An 18,743-nucleotide genomic window follows, 5' to 3' on the forward strand; every position below is an offset into this window, starting at 1 on the left:
AAACCATGTTACAAAAAATACGTAGCATCAGCTGATGAGACAACTCTTAAAGACCTGCGGTGTGTGCGCATTGTGATAGACGCAAACCTTTTAGAAAACAAAGTCCAGGATGTGATGAACTCATTTATTGTTCTAAAAGAATCTGTGATCTATATTTTAATTAATGACTGCTCGTTACATAATCTCAAACACTTTTTTTTTTCCTTTCCCCCCTTTGGCGGGAAACACACAGGTAGCTTACTCTTCGGTTCCGACAACCTGCTTTTCTTGCTTTCAGTAAGGCATGAAATGACGGCATCTACGGCAGTCGCTTTCTCAGCTTAAATGTGAAGAGATGGGATCCCCGAGCACAAACACCAATACTCGATTAGTAATCTGAGCCGCGCCGTCGCAGAAGAGGACGTATGAAATTGTAGACTATAAATATTCCTCTGTGTCCGCAGCTGGAAAAGCATCCAGCATCCAGGAAACCCGAGGACGTTCCGGCAAAAGGAATGCCTTCGCATCCGGTGATCTTGTCCGAGTCTTTATCGGGAAGTGTTTGAACAGAAAAAAAAAAAAAGAAGAAAAGAGTATTCTCAAACAAAAAGAATTACACCAGTTACATGTGAGTGCAGCTGCGTGTGGGTTCTCAGAACGGATGCTCCGACACGTATATCGTCAGCCTGATGATGGAGCTTCCTCGAAAGTTGATGACGTTGTTGACCGTGACCATCTCCAGGTCCAGCACCAACACCTGCGGCCCTTTGATGGGCCGCGTCAGGACGAGGGTGGCGCTCACGTTGCTGGTTTGCTGCAAAGGGAAGAAAGAGGAGAGGAATGTAAGGATTGATGCACAGGAAGCAAAGAGTCAGACAGGTTGGGCTTACAGGAAGAGAAGCTCTTGACTCTGTGCCTTGTTTCTTGTTATATAGTGTTCATGACCCACTTTACTTTTTATCACATTTCATCACAACACACTAGGACTGGAATGATTAATCAAATTAATTGTGATCAATCGGTTTAATACACTAGGGCAGAAATTATTAATCTAATTAATTGTGATTAATCGATTTGTGAAATAATCGGCAACTAATTTTGTAATCGATTACCTGAAATATACAGACTCATAAAAAGAACATTTACTAAATAAACTTATTTAGAGCAGTAATAAAGCCAAAGCTGTACAAAATATATAGACATTTTGCATATATAGATAGAAACACCTTTGTCTGTATATGTTTTACCCAAAACTCCTCAAGTGGCATAGTTTTAACTTCAGAGTTCAAATTCACTAAAGGAAAGCTCTATTATTGTATTCTAAGCAATAAAATGTTAATTTTCTTATTCCTAATATTGTATTAAAAAAAGCTTACAAGGTTAAATAAAAATAAAACCTGTAGAATGTGTCAATTATATGTATCTAAGTAATTGATTAATCGTCAGAAAAATCATTATTCAACATTAAGTTGTTCATTATTACAAAATAACAGAAAAAAGGAAGATGGCTACTTATAAAAATCGTAAAAATGTGGCTGGTATTTTGGTTTCAGTCCCTTTTTTAAACAAATACTGAAATTAAATTGAGTGCAGATAGTTACATTCAGTTCAACTAAAAAAAAACCTAATTTATCCCCACTGGGGCAATTATAATTGAACTGAACTGAAGGTCTATAATTTAAAAAGGCCTGCTTTTTAAATTATAGAGAATTTAAAAAGCAGGCTTGCGTTAATGCACAATGCAAAACTGTAGGAGAAAAAAAAGAGTAATAAGATGCCACACTTTTCAGGTTTTATAGGTCTGACACTTTGAAAAGCATGTATCATTTTCCTTCAGCTTTACAATAATGTGCTGGTAAAGCTATTATTACCACAACTAGTTACTGTCATTTACAAAGACTGTCCTACTTTAAAATCCCGCCATGTGTTTCAGCGATTTAACAAAAACAACAACAAAAAACAACAACAAAAAAAAAAACGAAGCAAAGCTCTGACATGAGTAAATTGCTCCATCTAGAGGCGACACGCTGCAAGTGTCTTTCTGCTATACCTAGACTAATTAAATAGCTTAAACAACTGGAGAACTCTCGATAATCATTCATCAGCAGCGTTGCATCAAATACCTATGAAAGTAATCTATAACTACGTTCCTATGAAAGAAGCTCGAGTGAAAAATCATTTTAAGAGACCTAATGTTTTATCTGAGACTCTAAAAATATTTAAAATCCTCCTTTTATTTACACATTTTAGACATAGATATAAAATGGGTTCATTAGCCTCAAATTCTGATTCAATGAAAAAGAAAATTGTAGGCACAATTAAGTTCGTCGCAATAAGCAATGAATCAATGAATCGCATAAATTGAAACGAGCTCAATTATTGGCATTTGCAAAGTTTGTTTTTCTCTCTTTCTACTAAACTTTGGATGATAAAAGTCTCCAGTCTGCTGCTATGGCCTCAACTAGGACAATTATGTTTACAGAGAATTCATAATTCATTTTATTTGTTGTTTCTGTTTATTTTAAATGTTCATTAGAATTAAAGTTTATTGATATTTGACTATGTGTTCTTGCACTATTATACCATTACTGTTTAATTAAAAAAAGAGGTCTCAAAACAGCGATAATATCGTTTATCACAATAACTTCTGGGACAATTTATCATCCAGCAAAACATATTGTGACAGACCTGACATGATTACACTTGCCCAATAATGTTATAAAAGGCTAAAATAAAAAAAAACAAACCTGATTTTATTCATAAAGATTTTGGCTGCAGGTTTTACCACTAACCTGTCATTTCTGATTCAGCAGTGAAGCTGATACAGATTGAAGGTAAGAGTAACCCGTTGGCACGGTTTCTGCAGGTGGCAGTGTTTTCCTTCTTTCTACATGCACGTCAACTCACTCTGACCGCCCCGCTCTGCATCCTATCTCCCGTTCATGGACTCCCGAGTGCTCACCCTCATGTAAAACTCCCGTCCGCTGTTGCCCGACTTTATCTGGAAGATGTAGAAGGCGCCGGGATAGCGCGTGGTGGCCTGCATCTGGAAGATGTCGACAGGCACACTGCGCCCCGACGACAAGTCCATGTGTCGGTACAGAACGGTGAAAGCCAAGTCCCTGCAGGCAGGGTTCTCAGCTGAACACATGCACTGGCTGCAGAGCGGTGGGACATAGGAGGTTCAGAGAAATAAACCTTTAGATTCTACAACAACAACTCAAAACCTTTACATTGCCACGATGTGATAAGAGGGTGACGAGAAAACTCACTTGTCGCTAACGGCGATGTAAGGAGGCTGACACTGTAAAGGATTCAGGCATGTATAGCCTCCCTGGAAATTGAAACACACTTGTTCTGTTGTACAGGTGTTGTTACCAGTGTCACATTCATTGACGTCTTTGAAATCAAGCACACGACAGTCAGAGTCAGTGAAGTCAGAACCACAGCAACGAGGCATCAACAAGATCACAGCTTTGCATTTTTTAAAAATTAATAAATAAAATCAAGAAGAAAGTGATGGATTTACATCGTAACAAAAAGAGAAAACTGCAATATGGTTAGTTCTCCGCAGCGAGCTTTACCTTCACAGCTCCGGCTGTCCTCGTATAAATAATACCCGGGCGGGCAGATGCAGGAGAACGAGCCGGGGGTGTTCACGCATCTGAACTGGCACAGAAACTCAGAGAAACTGCACTCATCCAGGTCTAAGTGAAACAAAAGGTATAATTCAGACAAATAGAAAGCGTCACAGAGAGATGAAGATGGCGGCTTTGATGCGTCTGTAAGGAGTTCGTCCATCTGCTCCGGTCCTACTCCATCAGTCCATCACATGAACGCAATGGAGACTCTGAACTCTATTTGAATTTTTTCAAACGTCCTCGTGTTTCGATGAGCCAGTTGTGGTAGATGGAGAGCATCTGTGTCCAATTTAATCTCGGGATGAACACAGCTCTGTTGTGAAGGCTGCAGCAGAGTGCATTAATCGGAGAAACACCCAAGAGGACTGTGGCAGCTCTGGAGGAGCTGCAGAGATTCACAGGATTGCAAATGTGGATTTCATGGAAGAGCGACTGGAAGAAAGACGCTTTTCAAAAAAATGTCGGAGGTTTCAGCAGCCATGAAGCGAACAAAAATAAGAAAAGGAGATGCTTGAGCGAGGTGAGGTAAAAGTTTCACTTTCTGGTCTGAAAGTGTGGTGGAAAACTACGTTTATACTAATCAGAATTAGTCTCAGAATCATACTTCTTTTTTTTTAATCACTGAATTTATAACAATTCAGTGCTCTGAAAAAAATTAGACCACTTAAAATGACCAGTTTCTGTGATTTAACTTACAGGTACATGTTTGAGTAAAATGAACTTTGCTCTTTCATTCTATGAACTTCTGACAACATGTCTCCGAAACTCCAAGCAAAAATTTAGTTTTTATTTACAGAAAATGAGAAATGGTCAAAATAAGAAAAAAGATGCAGTGCTTTCAGGCCTCACATAATGCAAACAAAGCAAGTTCATATTCATTTAGGAACCACAATACTGATGTTTTAACTCGGGAAGAGTTCAGGAATCCATATTTGGTGGAATATTTCAATGGGCTTCAGCGCAGTGGGCTCTTTATCTGTATATGCATTTTGTTTTTAACTTAAAATTCGCCAGCAAAAATCTCCCCTCCAAAAAAAACAATCAAATAATAGAAATTCAATGTCTTAAAAAAAAAAAAAAGTACGATTCTAATATAGTATTTCTTCCATAAAAAAGAAAAACAAACACAGCACCTCACCCTGAACGCACCATCTCCACTAGGAGACATTCTACCCTCAGAGCAGCGAACTGGAAATATCCTCACCGATACAGGTTGTGCCGTCGGACGCCAGTTCGTATCCTTCGTTGCAGTTGCACATGAAAGAGCCGTAGGTGTTGAGACAGCCGTGACCGCATGGTCGTTCGTCACATTCGTTCACATCTGGTGGACACAAAGGGGACGAAGGAATATTAAAGGTTTGAGGCAGGTTCTACCAGTCCGGGTTTACTTGACGAGACGCCGCTAAACATGGAGCTGAAGGGACACTATGGGGCTGGTTATCGGCTCAGGTCTAACAGGTGGAGCTGCACGAAGACGACAAATCACAACGAAGAAAAAAACAGCCATCAAAAAAAAAAAAAAAAAATCTAAATTAAGAAGTACAGTTGAATGTGATTATCTGACTTTTCTCTCTTCACCATAGCTCTCTGCAGGGTTTTTTAACAAAGCTGATTCTTTGTGGAGAACTTAAAACCTAAAAAAAAATAAATAAATAACAATACTATTACCTGGTAATAATTTCTTTAAGTACAGTTTTACATTTAGAGAGCCTATAATTTATTCTAAAGTCTTCAGAGAAGGAATCTTGGCCCACATCTGAGCTTAAAAGGTAAAAAAAAAATATTAAGTCTTTTTAAACTGCTTCAGGAGCTGCGCTCTGATTTATGGCATCCAAAATAACATTAAAAAAAACAACATACTGGACAAATTTTTAAATCAACTTTATTGATTTGACTCTGCGTTCCTGTAAATCCACGTACCCTGACAGGTCCGGCTGTCTGGATTAAGGAGGAAACCGGGATTACACGAGCAGGAATAAGAGCCAGCGACGTTGGCACACAGTTGTTCGCAGTAACCATAGCGGCACTCATCGATATCTGGCTCAAAGGAGAGAGAGAAAGACGGAGAGAGAGAGAGAGAGAAAGAAAAAGAGAGAAAGAAAGGGAGAGAAGCTGGTTATAAAATACAAAAACATATACTTAAGAAGCAGCTGCTTTACTTCACACAACCTGCAGAGGGCGCTGCTCTTACAGAAGAATACTAACGCCTTTAATATCATTCCTAGATATTTTCACCCCCTCAGAGGTGATTAAAATAAATGTAGCATTTCTGCAATGAAGACAACTCTGACTGTTTTAACTCGTCACATTAGCCATTTTAAATAAGCAAAACGCTTTAATGCGTGTTTTACATCTTGAGAAAACGTTCTAGTACAAGGTTTTCCCCAGAAAACCTGCTAAGCCCGATGATTGGGTGCTAGGTCAGTCATTCATCCAGCGGCCCGGCAGGTTTCTTAATTAAAAAATGTTTAAAGTTGACAGGAAATTTGAAAATATCCCTTGATAATTATATGTTATTAATAGATTGCAAAATTATTACCTGAACACTGACTATAAAGTCTTAAAAAAATGCAAACATATTAAAAAGACAAATAAATAAGCAATGCTAAGCCTGGTGGGGCACAATTGAAGCCTGGTGGCCCACCAGGCTGATAATACACTGGGGGAAGGCCTGCTAGTAGTTATAAACTGCTGCCGATTAAATGATTAAAGATTTTCTTAATGGTTGCATTTTGGATGTCAGGGGAAAAAAACAACTAATATCCTCACCTTCCTAATATAATGGCGCAAGTCTTTTTTTTGACAAGATGATTTGGGGAAAGAAAAAGGAATTTTAGCAACAAAAAAATAAAAAATAAATAAAATAGACAGCCTGCCGTAGCTTTTTATGTGGCCTCTAGACTCCAAGTTACATCAATAAGTTCCTCCAGGTTTTCACGAAAACACGCAAAATCCACAGATCCCCACATTTGTTTCTGATTTTACTGCAAATTTTTCTCAAAATTGACCAGAAACAAAGGGCGAATTAAAGAAATGTGACATTTAACATCAGATAAATTAAGCCTGCAAAAACAAAATCCTGGATGGACTGATCAGTGTGAAAAGATGTTTAATATCATTTCATTTTAAGAGACACTTGGTGAATGCAGAAACAAACAGATGTTTGTAGATGTTTTAACAACCTAACGGGTTTTTATCAATAGATTCTGGCACAACCGGCCCTTTAAGAACATTCAGATTTTTAATGTGGCCCAAAATGAAAATGAGTTTGGCCATTATTTTAGGACGGTGGCGATATGAGAGTTTGCAGAGAAAGCTTCAACTTCGTACTCCAAGGTTGTTTCTCACATCATGAGTTTGACTGACCCCACCGCGGCGTGGCTCTTAAAAACCGATCAAACCCAGGAAATGCTCTCAGAGGTGGGGGAAATGCTTCGCCCGGTCTGATAGCCCACTTCCTCAAGCAGCATACAGGATGCATCCACTCAACACAGGAGGGGGCGCCAACTCCCTTTTGATAGTGCATGCGTTCATAAAAGTCAACACACAACTGAGGCAGAAAAATTATGGGTTTTTTTAATAACTGGTGCTCATGACGCCCCTCTTCTACTGCTGCTCTGGGTAGGTGCCAATATCAAAAGCTTGCCACTGATAAAAGCTTTTTATTAGATCCAAAAACCCATGCAATGTTGCCCGACAACAGTGATGCGATTATTTTTTAAATGTTTAATGAGTAAACTTTACTTATACTGCCATTTTTACATAGAAATATCACAATGTACTTTGTTGTAAAATACAAGAAAGCAGCGATGTAAGCACAATAAAAAGATTTAAACATAAAAATGTTGGTATGCTGGTATGTTCACATCCTTGAGGAGTTTTTTTTTTGACAAAATGATGCTTCAGAATGACATTAGCAGCAGCAGCAGCTCTCTCACCTTGACACTGTCCGGCTATGAGCCAATAGCCTTCGGTGCAGGAGCAGGTGTAGCCGCCGGCGGTGTTGATGCAGACCTGCGTGGGGTTACAGTGGTGGGAGTTCGTCTCACATTCGTCAATGTCTGGAACAGAGAAAAGTGGCGGGAGACTCAGAAACTGCCGAGGCAGACAGGAAATAGTTTTAAGAACAGCAAAACCTCAAATCAAGCTGAAACATGAAGGATGAAACACCATCACATTTCGGTATTAGCAAAAAAATAAATAAAAAAATAAAAATCCCACATATTTCTGTAGCATAAACTCGGTGAACGTACAATGTCACACAGCAGAAGTATTCATCTCCACTCTCACGTTTTACAACAACAAGATACCGCAACATATTTTATAGGCAGATCAACAGAAAGTAGTGCGGCGTGTCACTACGACCCCACCAGAGTGACGATGAGGAGCTCACTGTACTCCTGTGAGACCTCAGCACAACACAACGCCTTTGTTACGTGGAGGAGAACCTTTAATGCTGCCATGAAGAACTAGGTCAGTACCGGGTCAACCCAGCATGAGCAAGGTGTACCTAATAAATAATAATAATTATTATTAGAATTATTAATTAATAATAAAGATGGAATTACAGGGTAGTCACTCCCGGAGGCAACTGGTTGCACTGGGTTTTATTTAGCAAAAGGACAGTAAAAGAGCATGAATGAAAATGCCAATTTTGGTTTATAAGTAAACAAAAAATAAATAAATTTAACTGCACAACCTCGTTCTTCCTGTTCTCAACAATCTACTGCAGGTCTGTCAATTAAAACCTCGGTAAAATACATGTAGGTTTGTGATAACGTGAAAAAATTTCAACGGGTGTGAATATTTTTGCCAAGCGTTATATCTGAAACACGTCACAGAAAATAACAATAAATCCAATCACTAAGCTGCAATCCAAGCCAAAACTGCAAGAAAACTGACCTGTTAGCAGCTGCAGAGGTTTTACTTGACCTTCCACCCAAACATGGAGAAGCAGGATTCAGCTTCTATTCACCACAAATCTGGAACAAACTTCCAGAAAACTGCAGGTCTCTGGCAACACCGATATCCTTTAAAACAAGGCTAAAAACTAGGCCTGTCACAATAACAAGCTGGACGATAAATATTTCCTGAACTTATTGCAATAAACGATAATATTGTTGCTTTGAGACCGTTTTCAAGTAATAAAGGTGCAATAATGCAAGAACAGATTCTCAAAGCTCAGTAAACCTTAAATTCTAATGAACATTAAACACTGGAACTGGAAGACATTTAAAATGTCCACAATAAATAAAAAAAAACAACTAATAAAATGAATTATGAAGTCTTTGTAAACAAAATTATCTTTGAAAATAAAGGGGTCGTTGAGCTCAAAGCACAAGAATGAAGACTTTTATCATTCAGTTTCTGGTAAAAAGAGAAAAATGATAAATCAAGCAAATAAAAATGATTGAGTTTTTTTATTTTTTATTTATCATGCGATTAATTGATTTATTGTTCATTGTCACAAAATTTGCATTCCAGTTAGTAGTAAACGGATCAACATATTTGATGGAATTTGACGAAAATATAACTCTTATTGCTTGCTTCAGAATTGGTGACAGCATAAAAGTTTATGGTGTGAAGCACTTTGAACGGCCTTGCTGCTGAAAAAGTGCTGCACAAATAAACTTAACTGGATGTCTGAGGTCTTGCCTCCCAGTAGATGGCGGTGCATAAAACTCCTATTTCCTTCTGGTTCCCAGATTGCATTCTAGTAATTTGGCAGCTCTCCTTCCCTCTCGTGGGAAGTCTGTGGCCACAGTTTAGGACTTTACACGTCCACGAGACGTGCATGTTTTCCCACGCCGTCACGGAGATCGTATCAGCAATCTTCCATTAAAAAAATCAAATAAAATCTTTCAAGCAATCAGGTTTTCACCACCCTGTGTAAGGAAAAGAAAAGGCTAATATTTGAGTAAGGCATACAATAGTTTCTCGTCGGGATAAGCGATATCTCAAATTTGAAGCTGAATTCCTGTGACGCCCTTATAATGGACACATTTCCTTATGAGGATATGACACTTCAGTGGTTCTCAGCCTGTGAAGTCACCTATCTCTAGGAAACCAGCAGTGAAAGTGGTGGGTGTCTTTTCTCCTTTTGTTTTTACAGGCTGTTTTCATACGGGATCTTACTTTGGGAGCTTTCTACCTGCTCCCCTGGACCGGAGAGGAGGGGTCGGAGGCCCGAGAGCGCTCGGCCAAAAGCTAGCAGCACCTGCTGGCAGCAAGACTCTGAAAGACCCTACATGTGCCAGACATGTGTAGTCGACATACACACACCCGGCACCTGCGAGAGCGTTCCAGATCAGCTCCTTATATAGTCCCGTTTCGGGGGCTGCTCACAAGCTGTGGGGTGGCTGCAGACAGCCGGACCTGGCTGCAGAGAAGAAGGGGATTAGCTTGAAACGCCTGAAGACTGGTCGCATATAGAAAAGAAGAAGAAAATGCCCTCAGGAGGAAGATATGTCAGCTTGTGGGCCAAAACGGGGTGAATATCAACACTCGGGGGCAGTAAGGATGCAAAAAACAATGCAGCTGCAAGCACATGTTGCTCAAATTATACAAAGAACGTTGAAAGTAATCTGTGTTTACAGTTAAATTAAAGACTGCAAACAGAAAAGATCATTTTCTGATAAACTATAGACTCGCATACAATTCAACTCAAAAATATCATTGGTCCCAAAAGGAAATTCAATTTTGTTGCAACTCATATTAATTCGAATTCTTCAGAGTTACGTTCGAGTGTGTCAAGTTTTTCTAAGACAGGATGATCTCCTAATCTGATTTATCCTTGGTTTCATTCAGAAGTGGTTTTTCTCTCATCTAATACCAAAAAAAGAAAGAAAAGACTCCTTAAAGTCGCAAACTCTAATTACGACTGTGTACTTTTCTTTGGCTCACAAGGAAGTTAGTCAGAGGCAACAGGAAGGTGGATGGAGTCAACTAGAGAGCAATCCTGAGAGAAAATTTAACCTAGTTACAATAGAATATTGCTCTAAATATATTTAGAGAATATTGCAGATTAGACTGTAAACTATAAGTAAAACCTCTAACTTTTGTGTTGGAACCGCCCAGCCAAAGTAGTTGAAAATCCAATTAATTAATCTATTTGTTGTTTACAACATGAAGTGGCATTTGGCAAATAATGACACTTTTAACGCAAAGGTGCACTAAAAGTTGCATTAAAAGTGTCAACTTTGCATTACTCAGTAAACAAACTTTTAATGCAAAGTCCCATTAAAACTTGCTTTAAAAGTCAATGAACAATTTTAACTTTGCATTAAAAGTCTTATTAATTACCAATGACACTTCATGACAACAGTCACAAACATTCATGAAGACTTCTTCAGGTTCATAACAGGTGTTGTGTCATGTTTATGACAGTTTCATGTCAGTCTTATGAACACCTCTTCAAATAAAGTGCAACCAAACTTTGAGATGTGAATAGTAAAACTGTGGCTAACCAAATCCCTAACAAGCTGCATTGTTCTCTTGCAGAGCGGCACAAACTGGCAAAAACCGGTGGCAGAAAGGTCCACTTAGCGAAAGACAAAGGCGTGTTTTTGTCGTAGATTCAGACAGGAAGTCGCAGCGCGTGTGCAATTTCTGCCCAACGGCATCCATCAGTCAGCAACCGATTACATCAGCGCACACAGCCTTCAGGAGTGTGTGTGTGTGTGTGTGTGTGGACTTGTAACGAGTGGTCCCCACAGAGGCGTGCTTGTTGTCCAAGTCTGGCCTGGGTGCAGATTTTGGGGGAACATGACCTCACTTTTGGCCCCCTGGCGGAGTGGTTTACCCAAACAAGGTCGTGAGCAGATTCCCTGGCAAGTCGCCCCAAATTCAAACAGCCCATATTTGTGCATGAAGTCAGCTCTCTTGCTCTCTTTCAGAAGAGAAAACAACTGCACTCTATGTATATATTTTCACCTCATTGCAGGGTTCCATTTATCCTAAATGACAGTAAAAAAAAATAAAATTAAAAAATCCCAATGCACTTTGAGGAGGCTATTTTTAAACAGCTTGAGTAAAATTATACCATAGAAGGTCTATGCGTGAGTGTGTGTGTATGTATTTTCAGTTTATTATTACTTTATAACCTAATTTAAATTCAATAATGAGTAGTGATATAGTGTTTTCATACATGAACTCACTCACACACGTTCATGCACCAATAAGCAGATCGGCAACTTCTGGGTGAAGTGCCTTGCCCGGGGGCAGATCATCATGTCAGCAGTCGATCTGTACTCTGGTTAATAATTATTATTAAACTAATTTTCTGTTGGGGAAAAGATGAATAGTTACTTCTTGAGTGTCTTCAGTCAGTTGGGTTTTTTTTTGTGTGTGTGGGAGGGGGTTGGGGTCAAAGGGCATATGTCTGTGCTTGAGTTGGGTGAATGTGTTTTCTCCTACTTACAAGAAAGAAGTTCTTCAAGGAGTAAAGCTTTCAGAGTACTCCTCTGTGAAGGCTTCTGTAAGCTTTGGGGTTCCCCAAGGCTCTGTACTCAGTCCATTATTATTTTCTATACTCTGTGTAGCTGGTATTACTCAGTCTTTTAGTAACATCCCTCACCATTCAGTTGTATGAGTTGCTAAGTTATCTAAATTAAGACAGACTGCCTACCTCAGATAAGAGACTGGCTGCTTGATGGCTTTTTAATCCCAGTGAGAACATATAACAGACCTGAAATACACTCTGACATCAGACAAGTGGAGTGTTGGATATTGGGAGTGACTTTTGATTGTGATGTAATCATGGACTCACTTTTAAAATTCATATCAAGGTCTTGTTTTGTTTTATTTTTTTCCCCATTTAAGCTGAGACCTATTGGGCCCAGAAACTAAATGAAGAAATCATGGGTGGATCCGTTTCTTTTAGCTTAGATTCGTGTAAATTCATCGCTCACTTGTCTGGGCAAAGTGTTTCAGACAATTACAAGTCACACAGAGTTTTGTTTTGATTTCTTTACACTGTTGTCCCGTTGAATTCAGAATCCTTATTTTAAAGAAAATTCCTCAAATATAAAACTTGTATCGTCAAGCTACACGTTTTGTTTCCTGTTCTGTCCATATAAAAATCAAAATGTGTTGGTTTTTCCCCTTATAAAATAAAAAACTGAAGATCAAGCCTTTTGGTCTGATGAAAAGTTCTGTGTGTTTTGTTATTTCACTCAGTTTTATTAACAAGCAGATAAAAACTCATTTTTTCAGTCTGGCATTTGTCTACTGGCATCAGTACTCTCTGCCCATCCATCACCTCCTGCATGGGTAATTATTTTTCTTTTATGACTATTAAGTTTAATTAGCCATTATTAAAATGTTCAGTTCCTGGGTTTTGTATGTGCAACAGGTTTATGATCTCCTCTGTGGAGACTGCTTTAAAAATAAATTCTTTATTTGCTTGTGTTCCTCCATGTCCAGCAGCGCATCATCGAAAAAGTGGGGTGCACCCACACGCTCACAACTGAGGAGAAACAAAACCACCCAACATGTAGATGTGTGGTTTTTTGGATGGCGGGCGAAGGCCGGAGTGCTGGGTTAGAACCGATTCCTGCAGAGATCGTAACCCAGCCGCAAGAGGAGGACAACTGTGCAGACGTGCAGGTGGAGTCAGTTGCTTTTCTGGGGTTTTTGGGGGGGTTTTGAACAAAAAGTGCAAATGACTGTTCAGTTAGAAGAGAGGGCGTGCAGACATTTAGGAGTCGCTGGGCCTAATACCTAAAGAGGAGCAGCCAGTGCTGCAACATGGAAAGTGAACATGGAGTCCAAATTAAGTTGGAAGGCTGGCGACAGGGAGACGTCCACGCAGACAAACACAAAAGATATATAAAGGCAATACAATAAAATTCAGAGTAATGTGACAAAAACAGAAAGTACAAAAGAAAAGAAAATTAAACAAAACTGAAAGTGTTTGGAAGAAACTAAGGAATTAGCTGAAGGAAAAGTGGATTCGTGAAGACAAAGCCAGACCAGAGCATCACTCATTCACAAGTAGAAGAAAACAGGGCTACCTGTTTAGATAAAAGTTAGATTTAGAGATAATTCCCAAGGAGATGATGCTGAGGTGGGGCTGCATGTCAGGTAAAGCAGCAGATATCTGAAAAAACATATTGCTGCACTATACTGTTCCTGAATATAATGATAATATCAGTCACAATCAACTTCTTTTTCCTTCCTGAGTCTTATTACTAGAGTTTCTCCACCACTTTCTAAAGGTTTGAGCATCTTGGCCACTAGACATATACCTCTTCTGTGGGCAAGACATGATTCAGGTGGCGTGTTATAATCGGTGCAAGAAATGTGATATCCTGCCAAATGTTTCCTCCTTGCACAGGTGACGACTTTTAACACTTTTCTCCTCCCATCAATCCAAAGCGGAGGGAGGTTTGGTGGTTATTTTCTCGAGATGATAAAGCATCTTTCCACCGAGTAAATCGTGATGAATACTTTCTTCAGGAAAGGCAGATCAACTCCGTGAGCCAGCAAAGAGTCTCTCTGTATAATTGGAAATGTATGATGGAAATGGGAAGCCACCTGCTTTATGAGACTGTTTGGAGTTTGACTGATGAATATTGTTTGGCCATCAGTGAAAGAGTTCAAGAGTTCACGAATGCCAGAGGAGGTGCAGCAACTAATTGTACTAATTGTGGCTTCCACACACTACTTGATCAGATTTTTTTTTCTTCCAATGGTATGAATTGCAAAGCCAAAACACTTGGCTATCAAATAAAACATTTTTCCTTCAAAAAAACAAAAAACAAAAGGTGATCACATTTTTTCACTTGCTAGGACTTGCACAAGTCATCCACTTCACCTATCTTTCATTCTTTTGAAATTGTCATCATGTCTGAACTCCGAGAGCACAGCCGCTCGCCTGTTTACTCACCGTTGCAGGTGCCGTCCGCCGCCAGAGCGTACCCCAAGGTGCACAGCGCGGGATTGCTCACAATGGGGTAACTCGGCTCCGCGGCTCTCGCGGGAGCCCGCGCGAAGGTGTCCGGGATTCTGTCAGAGGGCTCCGGGTAGCTCGGCTCAGGCTGGGCGGGGCTCACCCGTCTGTAAGGCCGGTCGTAGTAGTCGCTGGAGAGGCACTGGTAGCCTCCGATCCGGTTGACGCAGAGCATCTCTCCTTGGCACGGTTGCGGCCAGCTGCACTCGTTCACATCTGGAAGGCAGAGAGGAGCGGCGGTGAGGACATTCCTGCTGCAGCTCCCGCGTCTGCGAGACGGTGGCCCACCCAGTTTATCTTCAGGCTACAGATTTGTTCCACCTTGAACTTTTGAGCGTTATTTTATGATGCAACCACAAACTGAGATCTGTTTTTAATGGGATATTACGCGCCAGGCCGACGTAAAGCAGCACGTTCATAAACGGGAAAGGAAAAATGCAGCTTTTTAAAATTTGTAAACAGAAACCGTCTTGGTGTTAAGGGTGGGCATTTATTGTATCGTTTATCATTTATTGTATCGTTTATCATTTATCGGGATAGATTTCTTATTTCGTTAAGATTTTGATTTATTGTTGTCACAATAAATTCCAATTCAGTCCGTATTTTCGGGATTATTATTTTTACCCTGTGTTTGTTCCACAAAAGGTGTGTTAATAAATCTAAATAAATTTAAAAATATGATTAAATGAAGTTACTGTGTGCATTTTAGTTATAAAAAATAACATTTCTTTATGTGATTATTGTCCTAAGCGCATTACAAATGGGAGTGTTTTTGTCTAGAGCAGGACTTGTGCTTGTGGGGCTCTGAAGGCTGTGCCATTCAATCAGTCACAAAGCTACCGCCAAAAATAAAAGATAACAAAATACAAACAAATAGTTGTGACTGTCATTTTTGTTATCAACACAATAGTACCGCAGAGCATAAAACTGTACGTTCATATCGCCCACCCCGACTTGGTGCGACTTAATCTTAAATTTATCCCTGTGCACCGATTCTTGCCTCTGGTGTTTGTTGGAAAGTATTAGTCAACGAAGACCAAGGAATGCTCCAGACACATCAGGCTTAAAGATGTGGAGAATTTTAAAGCAGGACTAGGTTATAAATCCAAGAAAAGCAGCCCAAAAACATCCATAGTAAATCAGGAGGAGCAGCAGAGATCCAATCTGTTTACGGAAATTACAAATTCATCCTTTATGGAAGAGTAGCAGGTGGAAAGACATTGTTGAATGAAAGCTACAGAGTCCTGTTAAGACGTGTATGGGATACAGGAAACGTGTGATTCTCCAACTCATTTTCCAAAAAACAAAGGAGAGTACGTAGCTCAAATGAAATCAAGATTCGTTGAGAACTTCACGTTCCCATTTTCCCATTGTCATGAGAAAATCCCACCAACGCCTCTGTCTCCCGAAAGAAACCGAAGGCAGCTGGACTTGGCCTCCCAGCCTTCACTTTCTTTTTACAGATGGAGGGCGACCTGAGCAAGCTTACCCCGGTGTGATACACCAGCTGCTCAAGGTTGGATATGAAAGTAGTCAAAACAGTTGGCAAGATGACTGGATGTCTGATGTCTACATCAGCTGCTGAGGGATCAAGGCTGGAGGAATCATGTGTGACCCCCCACCAACACTTTTAGTTCCTTCTGGAAGACGTCTGTGCAGCTGATCATCTTCGCTTAATTCAGCTGCATTCCTGAGGCTACCAGAATCATGAACAGATGTTGAACAAATTGTTCTTAGTTATTATTTTTATTCGATATTTTATAGCCTTCGTTTGTATTTTTAGTGGATTTCCCCCCCATTATTCTCCAGGCTTTCAGTCCACATTTAGTTTGCGGATGTTGCGTGTTGATCCCTGAAGATGCCCGAATCTCATGAGACATAAATTGAACTCTTGGATTGGCCTAGTCAAAGTCTAGACATCAAAACTGACGCTTGAAGCAACCTCTATATCCACTTTGACTGTAATTAAGCAGTTTGGCTAATAAGAGAGGGTAAATAAAGTAAAAAAATAAAACAAATCTGAATAAATGTGTCAACTTAGTGGACACACTCCAGAAGACTTGGGAGTTGTAACTGCAAACATACAAATACACACCACACTTTTCAGATTTTTGTTTGTATTAAATTCAAATTACAATAAATCGAGCATTAATTTGGGTTAAATTATATCCCTAAAACACATCAGAGTTTGTGATTTTCCATTTTTCTTTAAATGCCAACTTATGTAAAACGACTTACCTGAACATTGTCCTAAATTCCGGTTGTATTCAAAGCCGTACGGACAGGACTGAGGAGAGACGAGAGGAGCTGTGAGCGTTTGGCTCGGATTCAGACCGTAATGAAGCAAGGTGAGCGGAGTTACCTGTCCGTGCGCTGACTGGATGCAAAGCAGAGTAAATACCAGAGCGGCCAACATTCTGCAAATGGGGAATTTTTGTTTTGTGAAGCCTTTTGGAGGACAGCTGGCCGGAGCTCGACAGAAGCATAGCCTGCTGACACAAACAGGGCAGAGAAACCGCATTAACGGAGGCTCCCGCTACGCAGAAAGGCTTCAGCTGGATTGGGGGGGGGGGAGAAACGAGACGAACCTTAGAGAAGAACAAAACCTGAGCGCGAGCGTTTCCAACGGCATTGTTTAATGGCTGCTGGTGAAGTCCCTCTTTAAAAAAAAGAAAGATTTAGACGACCCGTAAAACCCGAATCCCAGCGGGGCTCCCTCCAACTATGCGCCCTTACGCGAAAGTCGACACCAGGTTTTCATTAACCACTGTGTGATCGAGCTGAAGCTTCGGCACATTGACCAACTCTTACAGGAATTTCCTCGGTCGAAGAAAGAAAAGAAAAGAAAAAAAAAAAAGCAAAACAAACCCCAACTTCGCCGTCCCGTTTTCTGCTCGGACCGCTGGGCCGCGCAGATCATTTAGCAATGCAGATGTGACGGCCCCCACCGAGCACTTTTAGCAACAGCTGGATCCAATCAGGAGATCCAGCCCCCTGCGGTGGGCGCGCGCAGCCCGACAGGCTCAGCGCGGTGCTGTCCGCGAGCTGAAAGACATAAAGCACACACTGTGGGGGTGACTGTGTGTGTGTTTTCTCAGGACACGCACACACACCAGAGTTCAGTGACACTAAACAGCCACTTACTACGCCCACTTCTGGACCATATGTACAGCTGAGACGGGTCTCACTCCCGGGCCTCAAAGCAAGCGGCCCGTTTTGAAGTAAAGAGGAGAAAGCTCTTTACTTGTGACGTAATTCTTAAATAAACACGCAGCCATGAATACATTCACAGCTCAGTTTGTCATTTCACAAACTTTAAATGTATCTGCTAGGAATAGCAAAAATAAAGGGGCGTTGCTTAAGACTCGTAGCCTTCACAGGAGATTCCCCAAAGGCTTTCTGGTGATCCTCATGCAGTCTGCGTAATTTAAAAAAGCATTTAGTGCTTTAAACGTCTGGAAAGTCACCAAGTAACAGCAGATCAGATTATTTCTCAGATCGGGTACTACTACTAGTTAGTAGTACTTCAGTTCCGAATGATCCCTTACTAACTAGTAGTAGCGGGTTTATTAATTAATGTAATAATGGTGGGTTACACAGCTTGATAACAAAACTAAAGAATGATATGAATCTGAAAGTTTTTTAATAAGGAAGGGGACTACTTTTAAATTCACTCTGGCGATTTTCAAACATCTAGTTAAAAATGTCAACCAATATCAGGACATCTCAACAGGTAGGCACAGGTCCGTTTCCTACCTGTCGCAACTTACCTGCGATAAACGGCCATCAACGATAAGTGTCCGGATGAGCATGTATCGTACGGTTTATCATTTATCGTGAAATTTCTCACCACGATGAGCATTTTGATTTATTATCACAATAAAAGGCAATCGTTTAAAAAAAAAAAAAAAAAAAAACCTCTGTATTGCTGTTTTACAATGGTTTTTTTTCTGTGACGGTATCAATACATGTTAAAATATGATTAAAAGCAATAACTGTGGTATAAATCACACTTCATGTGACTAACATCCTAAAAAAAAACATATTATGAATGGGTTTGTTTTTTAAGAGCAGTGGTTGTTTATGGAGATATGATTTCTGTCAGTCGCCTAATGTTGCCTAACAAAGTAATAATGAATTGTTCTTAGTCACTTTTATTGTACAGTAGTACT

General features: G+C 40.1%; 1 protein-coding gene across 5 annotated transcripts; it reads right to left on the reverse strand.

Moving 5' to 3' along the window:
* Positions 1 to 110: 110 nt before the first annotated feature.
* Positions 111 to 17,622, reverse strand: fbln5 (fibulin 5). Of its 5 annotated transcripts, none has more exons than XM_028000783.1 (12): positions 17,308 to 17,622; positions 17,178 to 17,230; positions 16,934 to 17,060; positions 16,810 to 16,858; positions 14,509 to 14,787; positions 7,559 to 7,681; positions 5,541 to 5,657; positions 4,825 to 4,941; positions 3,564 to 3,686; positions 3,252 to 3,378; positions 2,942 to 3,137; positions 111 to 793 (listed from the first exon to the last, which is right to left on the reverse strand). In XM_028000783.1, exons 2-12 carry the CDS (start codon positions 17,201 to 17,203, stop codon positions 632 to 634), a joined length of 1,446 nt encoding a protein of 481 aa, XP_027856584.1. In that variant the 5' UTR covers positions 17,204 to 17,230; positions 17,308 to 17,622; the 3' UTR covers positions 111 to 631. The 5 variants fall into 5 exon arrangements, with proteins under 5 accessions (XP_027856584.1, XP_027856582.1, XP_027856581.1 ...); XM_028000781.1 differs by having other exon boundaries at positions 17,160 to 17,230; positions 17,440 to 17,619; XM_028000780.1 differs by having other exon boundaries at positions 17,160 to 17,230; positions 17,308 to 17,619.
* Between the last annotated feature and the right edge of the window lie 1,121 nt (positions 17,623 to 18,743).

This window comes from Xiphophorus couchianus, chromosome 19 (assembly GCF_001444195.1).
Source record: "Xiphophorus couchianus chromosome 19, X_couchianus-1.0, whole genome shotgun sequence".
Classification (NCBI taxonomy): Eukaryota; Metazoa; Chordata; class Actinopteri; order Cyprinodontiformes; family Poeciliidae; genus Xiphophorus; species Xiphophorus couchianus.

What these genes read in the sequence shown, in the direction of transcription:
- fbln5 (XM_028000781.1), bottom strand. Translation starts at nt 17,203, where the DNA reads ATGCCGTTGGAAACGCTCGCGCTCAGGTTTTGTTCTTCTCTAAG. An exon ending in AGGTTTTGTTCTTCTCTAAG is followed by an intron (nt 17,061 to 17,159) that starts GTTCGTCTCGTT and finishes TTGTGTCAGCAG; the next exon opens with GCTATGCTTCTGTCGAGCTC. An exon ending in GACGGGAGTTTTACATGAGG is followed by an intron (nt 794 to 2,941) that starts GTGAGCACTCGG and finishes TTCCCTTTGCAG; the next exon opens with CAAACCAGCAACGTGAGCGC.